Source organism: Oryctolagus cuniculus, chromosome 19 (genome assembly GCF_051225735.1).
Source record: "Oryctolagus cuniculus isolate XC-2025 breed Fujian yellow rabbit chromosome 19, ASM5122573v1, whole genome shotgun sequence".
Taxonomy (NCBI): Eukaryota; Metazoa; Chordata; class Mammalia; order Lagomorpha; family Leporidae; genus Oryctolagus; species Oryctolagus cuniculus.
This window is the reverse complement of record NC_142885.1, coordinates 56090798-56105294: the sequence shown is the minus strand read 5'-3', so window position 1 is coordinate 56105294 and position 14497 is coordinate 56090798. Positions and strand designations below refer to the sequence as shown.

The window sequence follows — 14497 nt, the reverse complement described above, 5'->3', positions numbered from 1 at the left end:
ATTGTCATTGGCCCTTCAGCAGGAGGCTGAATCTGAAGTGTGAAGTCGTCAAACCCTGCATTCTGATATTGGATACAAGCATCCCAAGTGGCGGTTTAACCTGCTATCAGTGCCCACCCTGTCTCTTATTTTAGAGCCTGGTTTGGTTTAGGGTAGTGGAGCCCCTCTGTGTTGCCTCCTGAGCTGCTTGGAGCCAGTTGACCCGAGTTCTCCCTGGGAGAACCTTGACGTTAGAGGAGTCTGGAGACCTAGGTTCTGTTCTGAGCGGTGCCACGGTGTGGCCTTGTGACATTGAATCATTCCCTTGGCCTCCTGAGCCCATGCACTCAGCTGTCAAACCAAGTTATGTTGGTTGGACTCCTGTTTGCAAACAGAGCTATGCATGGGGCATGCTAGGCCCGGGTGCCATTCCTGTCCCTGCCTTGCTGAGCCCACTCAGGTTCTTCCTCATCTCCTCTGTACTCCGCCTCCTCCTCCAACCAGATGCAGTGGTGTTCATCACCAGTTGTTTTGGAGCAGCTTTGTAAGGCCAAACCTGGACGGGCATGAACTCTGTTCCTGTGGCAGACACTGAGCAGTCTTGTCTGTCGGTTGTCCCCATCACCATGGCAGCTGCTGCTTGTGAAATGCTCCCTAGGTGCCATGTGCAGCACTAAGTACTCAGGTTTATTCCCAGTAACCCTCACAGCAGTCTCCTTTGTACACGCTGTTCCCGTTGCCTGGAAACACGTTCCCTCTCCTTGATTCTTCTTGTGACTGGTTTCTTACCTTTCAGATTTTACTTCAAATATGACCTCTCGGAAAGGCCCTTCCTGACCCCTTTGGTCACCCCCTGCCATCCACCACTCTATTGCTGGGGTTATTTCCTTCCTCCTTTCTCTTCCTGCCATCTGAATCATACTACGTATCTGTTCGTTGACTGTTTTCTCCCACAAAAGCTTTGGACAGGCTTTATGCAAATTCACCACTGTCCCTCCTTAAACTGCAAGACCCTAGCTCTGAGAGTCAGGTCCAGGCCCTGTACATGTCCCCTTCCCCTGCAGCGCAGCTTACTGTCTGTCATCTTTCTGCTTGCTTCTCTTTGTGGATTCCCTTTTTTTGTGAACTTTGTGAATCCAGCAATGACTTAAATTGTTTTTGATGATTGGTTCTATTTTTTTATTTATTTTTCTTTGACAGGCAGAGTTAGAGACAGAGGAAAGGTCTTCCTTCTGTTGGTTCACCCCCCAAATGGCCGCCACAGCTGGCGCACTGCACCGATCCAAAGCCAGGAGCCAGGTGCTTCTCCTGGTCTCCCATGGGGTGCAGGGCCCAAGCACCTGGGCCATCCTCCACTGCACTCCCGGGCCACAGCAGAGAGCTGGCCTGGAAGAGGGGCAACCGGGACAAAATCCGGCGCCCCAACTGGGACTAGAACCCGGTGTGCCGGCGCTGCAGGCGGAGGATTAGCCTAGTGAGCTGCAGCGCCAGCCCAGTTCTATTTATTTTTTAAAGATTTATTTATTTGGAAGTCAGAGTTACACACACACACACAGAGAAAGAGAGAGAGAGGTGTTCCATCTGATGGTTCATTCTCCAGGTGGCTGTAACGACCAGAACCGTGCCAATCCGGAGCCAGGAGCTTCTTCCCACATGGGTGCGGGGGCCCAAGGACTGGGGCCATCTTGCACTGCTTTCCCAGGCCATAGCAGAGAGCTGGATCGGAAGAGGAGCAGCCAGAACTAGAACTGGCGACCATATGGGATGCCAGCGCTTCAGGCCAGGGTGTTAACCCGCTGCGCCACAGTGCTGGCCCCAGTTGGTTCTGTGTAATCCAGTACTTCAGCATTAGCTCATTATAGCCAGCAGTTTCTGTGTTTAACCCTGGACCACATTTCTGTATTTCTTATGCATACCAAGTTTTGACACCCCCGAGTTCAAAGAAAGAAAAGGTGATCACAACTATACAAGTACTTAGAAGTCTGGCACTCAAATCAGTCTTCCCTGTCCTGAGGATAAGGGAATGGGTGGACTATTCTGTCACCTTTTTTATTCCTACTTGCTTTTACTGATCTTACTCCAAACTATAAATATTAGACCTCTATTCCTTTAAAAATACCAGTAGTTTTCTGTGAAGGAGATGATAAATATAAAAGCACTTAGCACAGGAACCTGCTTCGTGAATAATGGGCAGATCTGAATATAAATCTTGTTTCATCTGAGTCACATCCCCACAGTCTGAAAAGTGAGTGGAAAAGATGCTGACCCAGCTGCTGCCTGTCTTTCCCGGTCAGCGTCTCCTGGTGTGGCTCGCCAGACGAGTCGCCACACTCAGGGCCTTGCACACGGGTTTTGTGACTAGAACCCTAGTGCTGCGATTGTTGAGTGCATGATGATCTCCCCCTGCCAAACACCGCTGAGCCTGCTGGGGACGCTGCTGCTCAGCGCAGGCCTGGCCCCAGGGTGAAGCTAGGCCTCGGTGTAACTTGTTCAGTGGAGAGCCTGAACTTGGTGCAGTGAACATCTTCATCTGTTAGGAAACCCGTTACTGCACTTCCGTTGTCTGCCGCCTGTCTTGACTGTGAGTACTAAATTTGTTTATAAAATGGAGTTCTAGACTGCGGTCGTCTCCATCCAAGCAGGACTGTCTCCTGAAAGTTGTACAAGGTGAGAGGAAAGTAGCTGTTCCCCTTCTTTTATTCCCTGTCAGTTGAAAAGTCCAGTAAACCCTCCCTGGTTGCGAGCACTGGCTCTGCAGCACTGATTCGGGCTCTACTTTGTGCTCAGCTTTTTTGAGCTGTAACGTCAGACCTAGATTGTGTCCGCGGTGTTAGATTCCTCCTGCCTCCGTACCGCTTAGTGTCAGGTGCTCGTTATGTGATTCACAGCGTACTTTAAGGGCTGGCTCATAGTTATATCTAAAAGTTTTACCAAACCCTTTATTTTCATTTCTATAGCAACTGAAATTAACCTTTGACCTTTCTAATGCGTTTATGGAATAGAGCATCTGTCCGGTCTTTTCCACACTCAGCGTTTCACCTTGTGGGTGTTTGCGACTGAATGTTGCTTGGTAACACCAGGCCTCCACTTTTGCAGGTAGAAGATGAGCTCAGTTCTCCAGTGGTGGTGTTCAGATTCGTGCAAGAATTTTCAGGTGCAGGTAGGTGATTTTGTTTTTTGTCTGTTTCAGGGCTTTGAATGCGATTCCACTTTAAATCAAGTTAAATAGATAGTCCAAAATATCTTTATGGCTAAAATCTTCAGGCATTACTTCAGAAAAACTTCATAGTTTTCACAAGAACTTCAGTGCTAAGTGCCAAAGGACTCAGTGATTAAACCTGTGGTTGCTGAATGCCAGTCCCTAGACTGGTGCACAGGAATGGCTGAGAAAAAGTCACTTGAAGAGAGATTCTTGGGTCCTACTCTGTAGGTATTTTGGTTCAGTAGGTTGGACCCAGGAATCTACTTTTAAAGATTGTGTCTAGGCCAGTGCTGTGGTATAGTAGGCTAAGCCTCTGCGTGCAATGCCAGCATCCCATATGGGCACCGGTTCATGTCCCGGCTGCTCCTCTTCTGATCCAGCTCTCTGCTTATGGCGTGGGAAAACAGTGGAAAATGGCTCAAGTCCTTGGGATCCTGCACCACCCACAAGGGAGACCTGGAAGAAGCTCCTAGCTTTGGATCAGCTCAGCTCCAACGGTTGCGGCCATTTGGGGAGTGAACCAGCTGTCTCTCCCTCTCTCTGTATAACTCTGCTTCTCAAGTAAATAAGTAAAATCTTAAAAACAAACAAACAAACAAACAAACAAAAAAAACAGTGTCCCTGAGGCTGGTGTTGTGGCAAAGTGGGTAAAGCCGCTGCCTGCAATGTTGACATCGCTTATGGATGCTGATTTGAGTCCCAGCTGCTTCACTTCAGATCCAGCTCCCTGCTAATGTGCATGGGAGAAGTGGCAGAGAATGGCCCAAGGGCCTGCACCTGTGTGGGAGACGCCCGTGAAACTCCTGGCTTTGGCCTGGCCAAGCCCCTGCCGTTGCAGCCTTTTGGGGAGCAAACGAGCAGGAGGAAGATCTTTCTCTGTTCTTCCTAACTCTACCTTTCAAATAAATAAAAAATAAATCTTAAAAAAAAAAGTCCAAGAATGTCCCCAACCTAGTCCAGGGCACAATTATTTTTCACCTGGATGGTCAGAGTCTCCTCTTGGCCTCTGTCTGACTTCCATACAGTCTGTACACCCCATTCCAGAACCTTCTCCATGTGAAAGTGAGTGAACATTGCAAGTGGAAGCCACAGGTATTTCTTCTCCACCCGGACCCCTCCGTATCTGCGCTTGAGTTGAGTACAGTCCAGGCCCTTCATGGCTGTGCCCGCAACGGCCGGCCCGTGCGCGCTGCCCTGCCTCTCTGATTTCCCCTCTAGCTCTGCTCCAGCTAGATTGGCGTGTGCGCCCCGGCGACACTCCTCCTTCCTCGTGCAAGGCCTCAGCACTTGCACATCCCTCTGCTTCAGACACACTTCCTCTCACTCCCCTGACTGCCTCATCACCACTGGGGTCCCCACTGCATGCCACCTCAGAGCGCCTCCCAGTCTGGCGTGTCTCAGGCCCTCTGCCGTACTGTATGGAGCCCCTGCCTTCTCTCATGGCACTGACAGTGACACATGAGTGCAGTGATTTTATTTTCCTTAGGTTCTGCTTGCTAACTAGAATGTAACTTCCATGGTGACAGAAGCCTCCCCAGATTTCCATCCCAAGTGTCTGGCACAGTGCCTGGCCTCAGTGGGCACCAGACCACCTGCTGAGTGAGGGGGGGTCTGGAGCCACCTGATTAGAAAGCTGGCGGGCTCGGACGGACCCCACACAGTGCTCGCTCTTCCTCATAAGGACACATTTTTAAAACATAAAACTAAGGCTGGCTTTGTGTGAGTGTGTTCCAGTGTTCTGTAGTTCCTGAGAGACAGATGGGGAGCTCCAGCCTTCCATCAGGTGGCCGTTGGGTTCAGTGCCCTTGAGACCATTCCCTGGGGTTGACGCCAGGCTCGGACAGCTGTGTGTTGCTGTTAGCCTGGTTTCTGGGAGTGAATCTCCTGTCTGTGTCTTGACCTCAGATCCAGTGTTTAAAGCTGTCCCAGTGCCCAGCATGGCACCTGCGGCTGCCGGCCGAGAGAGGCATTCCTGTGACGCACTGAATCGCTGGGTGAGGATGGGCTCGGTTGTGTTTTCTTGAACATCTCGGGGCTGAGACAGCACATGGTCCTGAAAAGGAAATCCCACCCACAGGGGAGGAAGGCACTAGACTCGCCTGGGTCCTGCCGCGCCTCACGTACTGACTCCCCTCTGGCAAGGCCTCCTGGCATCGTTGCCTCAGCTTCCTCATGGGAGCGTTCCTTGTCGCTGTGCGAGGCCAAGAGACGACCTGCGTGGAGAGCGAGGTCTGCAGAGCCCCTCTGAGCACTGTCAGGTGCTCAAGGCCAAGTCCTCAGGGCACCTTCGACAGTCGGTTCCGGGGAGCCTTTATGCTTTGGTAGCTCTTTTGACCCTGAAATGGTACCTCGGAGCTTTTACCCTAAAGAGTATGATAAATGGTGTAAGGTGTTCACAGCGGTGTCCTAGTTGTTGGATGTGAACAGCCAGACAGGCTTGGTGAATGAGCCCTGGAGCTCACCCACACCGTGGAGTTCACAACAGCCGTCACAGGCCGTGCAGCTGTGTGGTTAAGGTGGGAAGTGGCTGTCTCGGATGCAGTGGACAAGTGCAGGTCCCTGAGCTGTGTGGAGAAGCCACGCTTTATGACAAAAAGCACCCCACCCCCGGCTCACCCAGGAGCAAAGAGGCTGGGGGAGCTCTCCGCCAGACGTCAGCAGTGGGGTCCCTGACTGGCGTGATATGGGTTTCATTCTTCAGCTCACCTGTATTTCCTCTGTGTGTTTACAGTGAACTTGTACTTATTAGCAAGAAAAAATATTGAGATATTCAGAAAAAGATCAGAGGAGAGCAGCTCTCCGAGAGCCTCTGGTGTGGGCGGAGTGCAGGAGGGAAGGTGGTGCGGTGGTGCTGCCCCGCCCTGGAGGGCGCTCACGCTCTGCTTTCCCCTGCAGCTGGGGGAGCAGCTGAAGCAGCTGGTGCCTGCCAGCGGCCTCACTGTCATGGATCTGGAAGCCGAGGGGGTGTGTGTGCGCTTCAGCCCTTTGATGACGGCAGCAGGTAACTGGTCTCGGTCGAGTCCTCTCCCTTTTGCTCCATCGGTTAAGTCCAGGCACGTCGGTTGATAGCTTCCCCTTGTGATGTTGTGATGTTCCCGTCTCCTGGAGCATCTCATCTCGGAAGGGCTGCTGTTTTACTGTGGTGCTAACTGTGGGAAGCCGCGCATTGCAGTGTCCTTCTCATGAACACAGTGGGTCTCCCTGAAGTCCTTGGAGTTCCTGTGATTTGCTGTCTTGTGACCCTGGGTCTTTTCTTGCGATGGCTCGCACTCCTGGCTGCGCAGTAGAGCACCTGTGGAGCTGTGCAAGCGCCTTGTGGCTGGGCCCACCACAGACTCTGCTCTCCTGGGTCTGCCGTGGGGCCCGGACAGCCGCAGCGTAGCTTCCCTCGTGATTCTGAGTGTAGACATTGCAGAAAACAGTGCAGCCAAAGGAACGTGGTCTTTCACGACAGATCCCTGGCCCCGCGCCTCCCAGCAGGGATGTGAAGATTACGATAGGAGAAGTGAGTTCTGGCATTCCAGTGCACAGAAGCATGACCACGGAGAACAGTGATCTCTGCATTTCAGAAAAGCTAGGAGAAAGGGTTTTGGATGTTTTCCTCACAAAGATGTGATAAATGTTTATGGAGACATATGCTGTCCCCAATTTGATTATTATGCATGTATCGGAACATGACACAGTACCCCATAAACATGCACGATTTTTATGTTTCCTTTTTTTTTAAACAGTGAAAAAAGAGGTAGTAAAGATTTGGTTGTGCTTTTTTTTGTATGACAGCTTAAAATTTTTCAGAAAATGTTTGGTAGTTTTTCATAATGTTTTCAACATTTTTGGAAAGATATTTTCTGAAAGACTTCAAAGTAGGAAAATGTGGTCATTTGTTCTGGAAAGAACAAGCCATCATGAGGATTATTGGTAGCATCAGCCCAGCCTAGAGACTTGTCTGTAGAAAAATACTGTGAGATATAGATACACACACACACATGTATAGACACAGGACTACTGTGAGATATAGATACACGTACACACATGTGTAGACACAGGACTACTGTGAGATATAGATACACACACACACACATGTGTAGACACAGGACTACTGTGAGATATAGATACACGTACACACATGTGTAGACACAGGACTACTGTGAGATATAGATACACGTACACACATGTGTAGACACAGGACTACTGTGAGATATAGATACACACACACACACATGTGTAGACACAGGACTACTGTGAGATATAGATACACGTACACAAATGTGTAGACACAGGACTACTGTGAGATATATATATACACATGTGTAGACACAGGAGATATAGATACACATGTGTAGACACAGGACTACTGTGAGATATAGACACACACACACATGTAGACACAGGACTACTGTGAGATATAGATACATGCATGTGTAGACACAGGACTACTGTGAGATATAGATACACATGTGTAGACATAGGACTACTGTGAGAGATATATATATATACACACACATACACATTAGTATAGACACAGGAATACTGCGTGATGCCTGAACTTCTGACCTTGCCAGGGGTGGGCGAGGGAGCCCTGGCCTCTCAGTTAGCCACCCTTAAAGCAGTTCTCTGACGTGGTGAACGTTTTCAGTTCTGGGAACTCGGGGAGAGGACGTGGACCAGCTCGTGACCTGCATACAGAGCAAGCTGCCCGTCCTGACCTGCACACTGCAGCTCCGGGAAGAGTTCAAGCAGGAAGTGGAGGCGACAGCAGGCCTCCTGTATGTCGACGACCCTAACTGGCCTGGTATCGGGGTTGTCAGGTAAAGTTGCGGCGTCTCGAGCAGAGTTAAAGGCTGTGCTGTATCAGGAACGTGGATGGGTTACTTTGTGCACCAGCTTAGAATGCCTGCAGTAGTAATACACTGGGCAGACAAACCCCGAGCCGGTTTTCTGGGCACAAAAAGCACAGTGCAGGCAGTCGGGCCCCCACCGCGACCGCACTCAGTGAGCTCAGAGTCACTGACTGCATGTGCCAACTCACAAGTTCCCGGGAGAGGATCAAGATGGGTGTACAAGGGCACTTCATAAAGTTCACGGGAAACTGGAATTATAAATTGTAGCGGCCAGCGTTGTGGCACAACGAGTTAAGCTGCTAGTGGGGACACCGGCATCCCATATAAGCATCAGTTCAAGTCCCAGCTTCTTGACTTTTAATCCATCTCCCCACTAATCGGCCTTGGAAGACAGTGGATGATGGCCTGAGTGCTTGGAGCCAGGCATCCACATGGGAGACCTGGATGGAATCCCAGGCTCCTGGCTTCAGCCTGGCCCAACCCCCGCCATTGTGGCCATTTGCAGAGTGAACCAGCAGATGGAAGTTCTGTCTCTCCCTCTGTGTAATTTTGCCTTTCAAATAAACAGGTTTTTTTTGTTTATTTTAGTGCAAAAAGATTTTGGTCCATCCATAGTTTGTTCACAATATGCATTCCCATGAACATTTGAAGTAGAACTGTCACAGTATCATAAGGGGTAGATAGATAGTGGATTACGAATCTGTAAGAAAAAGAGCCCGATTCGCAGGGAGCAGAAGCCCCACTGGGCTCCTCATCTCCCGTGTGCTGCCCTCCTGTGGCTGAGTCCCGTCTGCTGTAAAGGTGGGGCAAGTTGCCTTTTGAGAGAGAGCTTCCAGATCTTCCAGTTCACTCCCCAGTTGTCCCCAACAGCCAGGGCTGGGCCAGGCCAGAGGCAGGAGCCTGGACTCCCATGTGGGGGCAGGGATCTGAGCACCTGAGCCCACCAGTGCCTCCCAGGGTGCACTTCAGCAGAAGCTGAGCTCTCCTGCCTGCAGTCCCAAGCTAGACCAAACCCTTGGCCCTTGTTTAGATGGCCCCTTTGTGACTGCCCTGGGTTCCTGGGCCTGCCCCTTTGTCTCACCCTCCATTCCTGTTCATCTCTGCCAGGTTGCAGTCTACTTCCGTGTAAACCTGTGTTTGAAGAGACATCTGATCTGTTGGACTACAGTGTCATTGTTTGATTCTGTTTCTAGGTATGAACATGCTAACGATGATAAGAGCAGTTTGAAATCTGATCCGGAGGGGGAAAAGATCCATGCTGGACTCCTGAAAAAGTTAAATGAACTGGAGTCTGACCTGACGTTTAAAATGGGTAAGTGCTGCTTTTGTGAGTCAGGTGTGAACTTGCAAAGGACATCTTCTAATTGGCTTCAAGGAAACGTGTTTTCTCTCTCTGCTGTAGTCCGGTTTTGGCACAGCCCTTTCTAGGGAGCGACATCTGCCTCCTGGCTCTGTGCTTTGAGGGGCTGTCCCCCTCTTCTTCCTCATCCCATGGACTCCGTGTCGCATGACCATGTGCAGAGTGGGCCTGTGCCCCCAACCCAGGGCGTGAGGACCGAGCTTGTTTCTCCTGCAGGCCCCGAGTATAAAAGCATGAAGAGCTGTATTTACATCGGCATGGCGAGTGAGGACATCGATGTTTCCGAACTAGTGGAGACCATTGCAGTTACAGCCCGGGAAACGGAGGAAAACTCAAGGGTCTGTAAGACTGACTAGTGCTTCCTGGCCTCTCTGGGCTTCTGCCTGTGCAGCTCGCTTGGGGCCACAGAAGAAGAAGCCGCTGTTGACTATCTGTTCGTTCATTCTTTGCCAACAAGCTTGTGAATGTCCCTAGTGAGTTAGGCATTGTGCCACACAGGTTTGACACAGTCCCCGCCCACAGCGAACCCAAAGCCAGTGGTGGAGGGACACCTACAGCCATGCCACGTGGCCGTGTAGACATGTCACCTCTGCCTGGCAGGGTCAGGGAGGCTTGCTAACGGGAGCGGGGTCTGACTGAGGGAGACAGGTGTTGGCCAGGAACAGGACTTGCCCGCCGCTCAGACCTGCTTGTCGGCCAGTTGGCTTCAGGGACCTTCTGCAGGCCAGACATTTGCTTCCCCAGAAACCACGGCAAAGGACAGGGGACCCCAGTGAGTCTGACCCACACCTGCCCCCTTGGGTGGGGTGGGAAGAGAGAAGGAAGTCTGCAGTGAGGCTGAGGAGCCAGCTTGCTTTTCTTTGGGTTTCTTCTAAAGCTGACTGCATGAAGATACTTTAAAAAGCTCGTGGAAACTAGAATTAAAAGGTGCTCTTATTGATGCAAAAAAATCTGAAATCCATGCAGATTCTTCACAAAGTTCTTGGAAATGCATACCATGAAAAAACTATGCATGGTTTTAGAATTTTTTTGCACCAAAATAAACTTGAAATTGCGTTTCTGCAGACTTTGAGTTCATATTTCCTGACTCTGTCTCCAGAAACGTCGAGCAGGTGCCGCTTTTCTGTCACCACACATCCAGGCTCTCAGCCCCTGTGCGGCCGCTCAGCACGCATGTGTGCCCGTGCCCGGTGTGCTGTGGCATTCTGTCCTCTCCCGATGGGCTTCCTGTTTCCCTTTCACACTGGCAGTTAGATGTAGAATTCCGTCTACGGACAGGTGGCCTTTTGGAAAAGGGCCTCAGTGCTGTGCTGATGGTTCTGGGCCCAGGCAGGAAGCGCAGACAGGTTACCCTTTCTTGGTCTCAACACAGCTCCTGGAGAACATGACAGAAGTTGTTCGGAAAGGAATTCAGGAAGCTCAGATTCAGCTGCAGAAGGCAAACGAGGAGCGGCTTCTGGAAGAGGTGAGGCTGGCGCCGGGACCCCCGCCGGCAGCAGGCCGCGGGCCCAGCAGCAGCGTGGCCTGAGCGAGGGCTTTGTTTTGCAGGGGGTGTTACGGCAGATCCCTGTGGTGGGCTCTGTGCTGAACTGGTTTTCTCCTGTGCAAGCTTCACAAAAGGGACGCACCTTTAACTTAACAGCAGGTAGGACTAGGAGCCTCTGCCCAGGTCTCATTTCCCTGGACAGCTGTCACCGTGCCCGTGGCCCCTAGCACCCCTCAGGCCAGGAGCCCTCCGCAGTCCCATTCTTTACCGCCGGGTGCTGTGCGCAGAACCTGTCGGCTCTCTCTGCTGCCTGCTCCCACCTGAAACCAGGGAGTGCAAAGCAGATCCCTGTGCCTGACAGCAGACAGACTGCTCTGCCTTCAGTCCAGCCAGCCGGTTCATCCAGTGTTGAGACTCGCAGAGCAGCGTGTCTGAGACATTCTGAGACATTGGGTTCAGGGTCACTGCTCTTCATTGTCCTCCTGAGTGTTCTGCCGCAGCACAGGGCTGCTTCTAAGAGGGGACAGTTGAAGACCAGAAGGTAGCACTGAGACCTTGTGTTTTAAGCCAGCAGCCAACAAGTACTAGAGTTCCTGGGATTTGGGGAAGACGTGAAGCTGCGTGGTTCTTTTCCTGCTCTATTAAGGAATTAATTCCCGAAACTCGAGGTCCCTTCCTTTGTTCCTTCCCCAGGCAGTGCTGACTACGGTGTCATGAAGTAAAAGACAGCGCAGAGTTTAATTCACCACGTCACAGCCGTTAGCACAGGCATCTGGTCTCACTGCTAAAGGACACTTCCCAGTCGGGCCTGGTTCCTTGGGTACTTGCGTACGTGCCCCCTGCTGCTGGCTAAGGCGAGTGGGGGGCACAGCAGGGCCGCAGGACACCTCCTGCAGTTGGTGGCACTCACCTGAGTGCAGGGCGCACCAGACTGGCCAGCTCAATGGCAGGAGCAGCTTATTTTAGGGAACAGGTTGAGTCAAGGCAGGTGGCACCTCCCGGACAGCCTGTGCCAGGAGCACGCTCCCACCCCTTTCTCTCCCTGGCAGGCTCTCTGGAGTCCACAGAACACACGTATGTCTACAAAGTACAAGGTACAGGAGTGACCCCGCCTCCCACCCCCTCAAGCGTGCGCACCAAGCAGAGACTGCCAGGTACGTTACACTACACCTCCACTGCGGGGGCTTCAGCCTCGAAATCCCTGGGCAGAGCTCCATAGAGGAGCTTACGGGCTGGAGAGAGGGGTGTTTTAGCTGTGCTGCGTGCTCTTCTCAGCTTCTGATTAAGATCCGCTCCCAAGGTCAGGGTCAGGAGAGCAGCAGGTGTTTGCTTGTCCAGCAGTTATCACGAAACAAGGTAATTGCAAGCCGCCCACCCTGGGCTCGTCACATAGCTCATCCATCTCTCCCCAGGCCAGAAGCCTTTCAAAAGGTCCCTGAGAGGCTCAGACGCTGTGAGTGAGACCAGCTCCATCAGTCACGTTGAGGACTTGGAAAAGGTGGAGCAGCTGGCCAGTGGGCCGGAGCAGAGCACCCTGGAGGCCCACGGCCCTGAGCAACCCCCGGGGACTCCCAGGCCTCAGAAGACAGAGGCCCTCCCAGCCAGGGCCCAGTGCCCAGGTGACTGCACACAGGTAGAAGAACCAGAAAGCTTAAGATAAAATTTAGTGTTGGGCTCAAGACTGTACTGTTGTTTCAGGGAAGATGAAGTTCTATGAAAATGTGAACCGCGCAAGTACGAGAAGTGACTGTCACTGTGCTGAACTGGATGTTTGCACAACTGTGTGCCTGGGAGCCAGGCTTTCCGGGAGGGCAGTCAGAACAGCCACCGACAGGTCGGGTAGTGACCCCATTCTCCCCCTAAGTTACATGAACACTTTTTATTCACAAAGAACACTTAGAACTCCAAGCTCCTGCCACTTGAAACACTTGCTCTTACCTTTCTAAACCTAACTGTAATAAGTTATTAGGTTGCACATAGTAACTTTTTGGTGAAACAGCTTTTGTTAGAGTTCTCCATGATCTCTGCTGTCCACCGGCAGAGGCGACACCCAGACGTGCGGTAGTCGCTCTGCCGTAGGATCCAGTTGCAACCCCCACGTGGGTTGTCTGGCTTAAGGAGAGTGGTCTCGGTGGTGTAAATAAGTCCGAGCCCTCTCCTGCCGTCCGCGGCTGCTCTGCCTGGAGCTCTGAGTACGGACTGTGTCCACGTGCGCTGCGGCAGCCTCCTGTCCGGGTGGCTGCCGAAGCCGCCTCCCCCTTTCGATACTCTTTGTAAACACATGTAAGGACTCGTCTATTAAGAGTAAATATGAAGTCTCTTCCAGACCCATGTATGTTTATTTTTAAATGCCAGTAAAGCTTTTAAATTGGCACACAAGTAGAGGCTGTGCTCCTTTCTATGTTTAATATCCAAAAACCTGAAGATGCCACCCTTCGGAGCCCAACATCAAGTAGGCCGTGAAGCCCCCCTGGAGTCAGGACTCCACAGTAAGTGCGCCTCCGCCCCACTAGCAGTCACCCCTCTGGACCCAACTTAAAAGACAAGAGACGACATCGTCCTTAGGTGGACCGAGCCAGGCTACTTGCTAAAAGGACTGTGTTTCTACATCACTTCATCTGTCCCACGTCATGGCCTTGGCCTTTCTAGTGCAGCTAGTCAAGCTATGGGAGGTCTCCCCCGGGTGAGGGATTGACACTGGGTTTGTGGATACAGTATGGGAAGCCTTAGCTCTTACGTCACATTAAGCCTCTAATTACACTCTGATTTGATGTGATTTGACATTTGGCACTTGCCAAGATGCAATTTTCCTTTGTGGGGGGCGGGTATAAATGATTCAAGTCTTCCCTGTATATTTGGTGCAATGAAGTATAACAGATAAAATGGGGGTGGGTAAATTATCACCTTTAACAAGATTAATTTTTAAAGGTTTTTATATATATTTGGAATTGTTAATTGGTTTTGGTGAAACAGAATTTCACCCTTGAGATACTATTTGAATGTTCAATAAAGATTCTTGAAATTGTTACCAGTGAATTCAGTTCATAAGTCTATTATTAGGCATGGTAACTTCCTTTTGGAGGCAACTTTAGAAAAATAAAGGGTTTATAAAAATGTGACTTACTAAGAACCACAACTTGGGCATTTTAATGACCTTGCTTGTTTTATCAGTAGCTTTTTAATTCTCAGATTAAAGACAGCAAGCTCAGAAAACTGTTTTTCTTTCTGAACCTTTCATTTATCTAGAATTGAAGCTTCTAAAATATTGTGGGGCCAAAAAAGACTCTGTGAGGTATAAATTCTCACTGATTTTTATTGTTTTAACTACTATTTTTTGGCTGGCGCCGCAGCTCACTAGGCTAATCCTCCGCCTGCAGTGCCGGCACCCCAGGTTCTAGTCCCGGTCGCTCCTCTTCCAGGCCAGCTCTCTGCTGTGGCCCGGGAGTGCAGTGGAGGATGGCCCAAGTGCTTGGGCCCTGCACCCCATGGGAGACCAGGAGGAAACACCTGGCCCCTGGCTTTGGATCGGTGCAGCGCGCTGGCCGCAACACACCGGCCATAGCAGCCACTTTGGGGGTGAACCAACAGAAAAAGGAAGACCTTTCTCTGTCTCTCAGTATTTTTTTTTA

At 51.0% G+C, this 14497-nt stretch overlaps 1 protein-coding gene across 2 annotated transcripts in view; it reads left to right on the top strand.

The window, feature by feature from the left end:
• Positions 1-13896, top strand: part of PDXDC1 (pyridoxal dependent decarboxylase domain containing 1) — a 60055-nt gene extending 46159 nt beyond the window's left edge. For both annotated transcript variants that reach the window (XM_008257801.5, XM_017342500.4), the window contains exons 14-23: positions 3076-3139; positions 5087-5175; positions 6077-6182; positions 7818-7989; positions 9216-9334; positions 9599-9720; positions 10755-10847; positions 10931-11027; positions 11918-12022; positions 12281-13896. In XM_008257801.5, coding sequence (XP_008256023.3) covers positions 3076-3139; positions 5087-5175; positions 6077-6182; positions 7818-7989; positions 9216-9334; positions 9599-9720; positions 10755-10847; positions 10931-11027; positions 11918-12022; positions 12281-12528 — 1215 coding nt within the window. In that variant the 3' untranslated portion in view covers positions 12529-13896. The remainder of the gene's footprint in view (positions 1-3075; positions 3140-5086; positions 5176-6076; positions 6183-7817; positions 7990-9215; positions 9335-9598; positions 9721-10754; positions 10848-10930; positions 11028-11917; positions 12023-12280) is intronic.
• Positions 13897-14497: the final 601 nt, after the last annotated feature.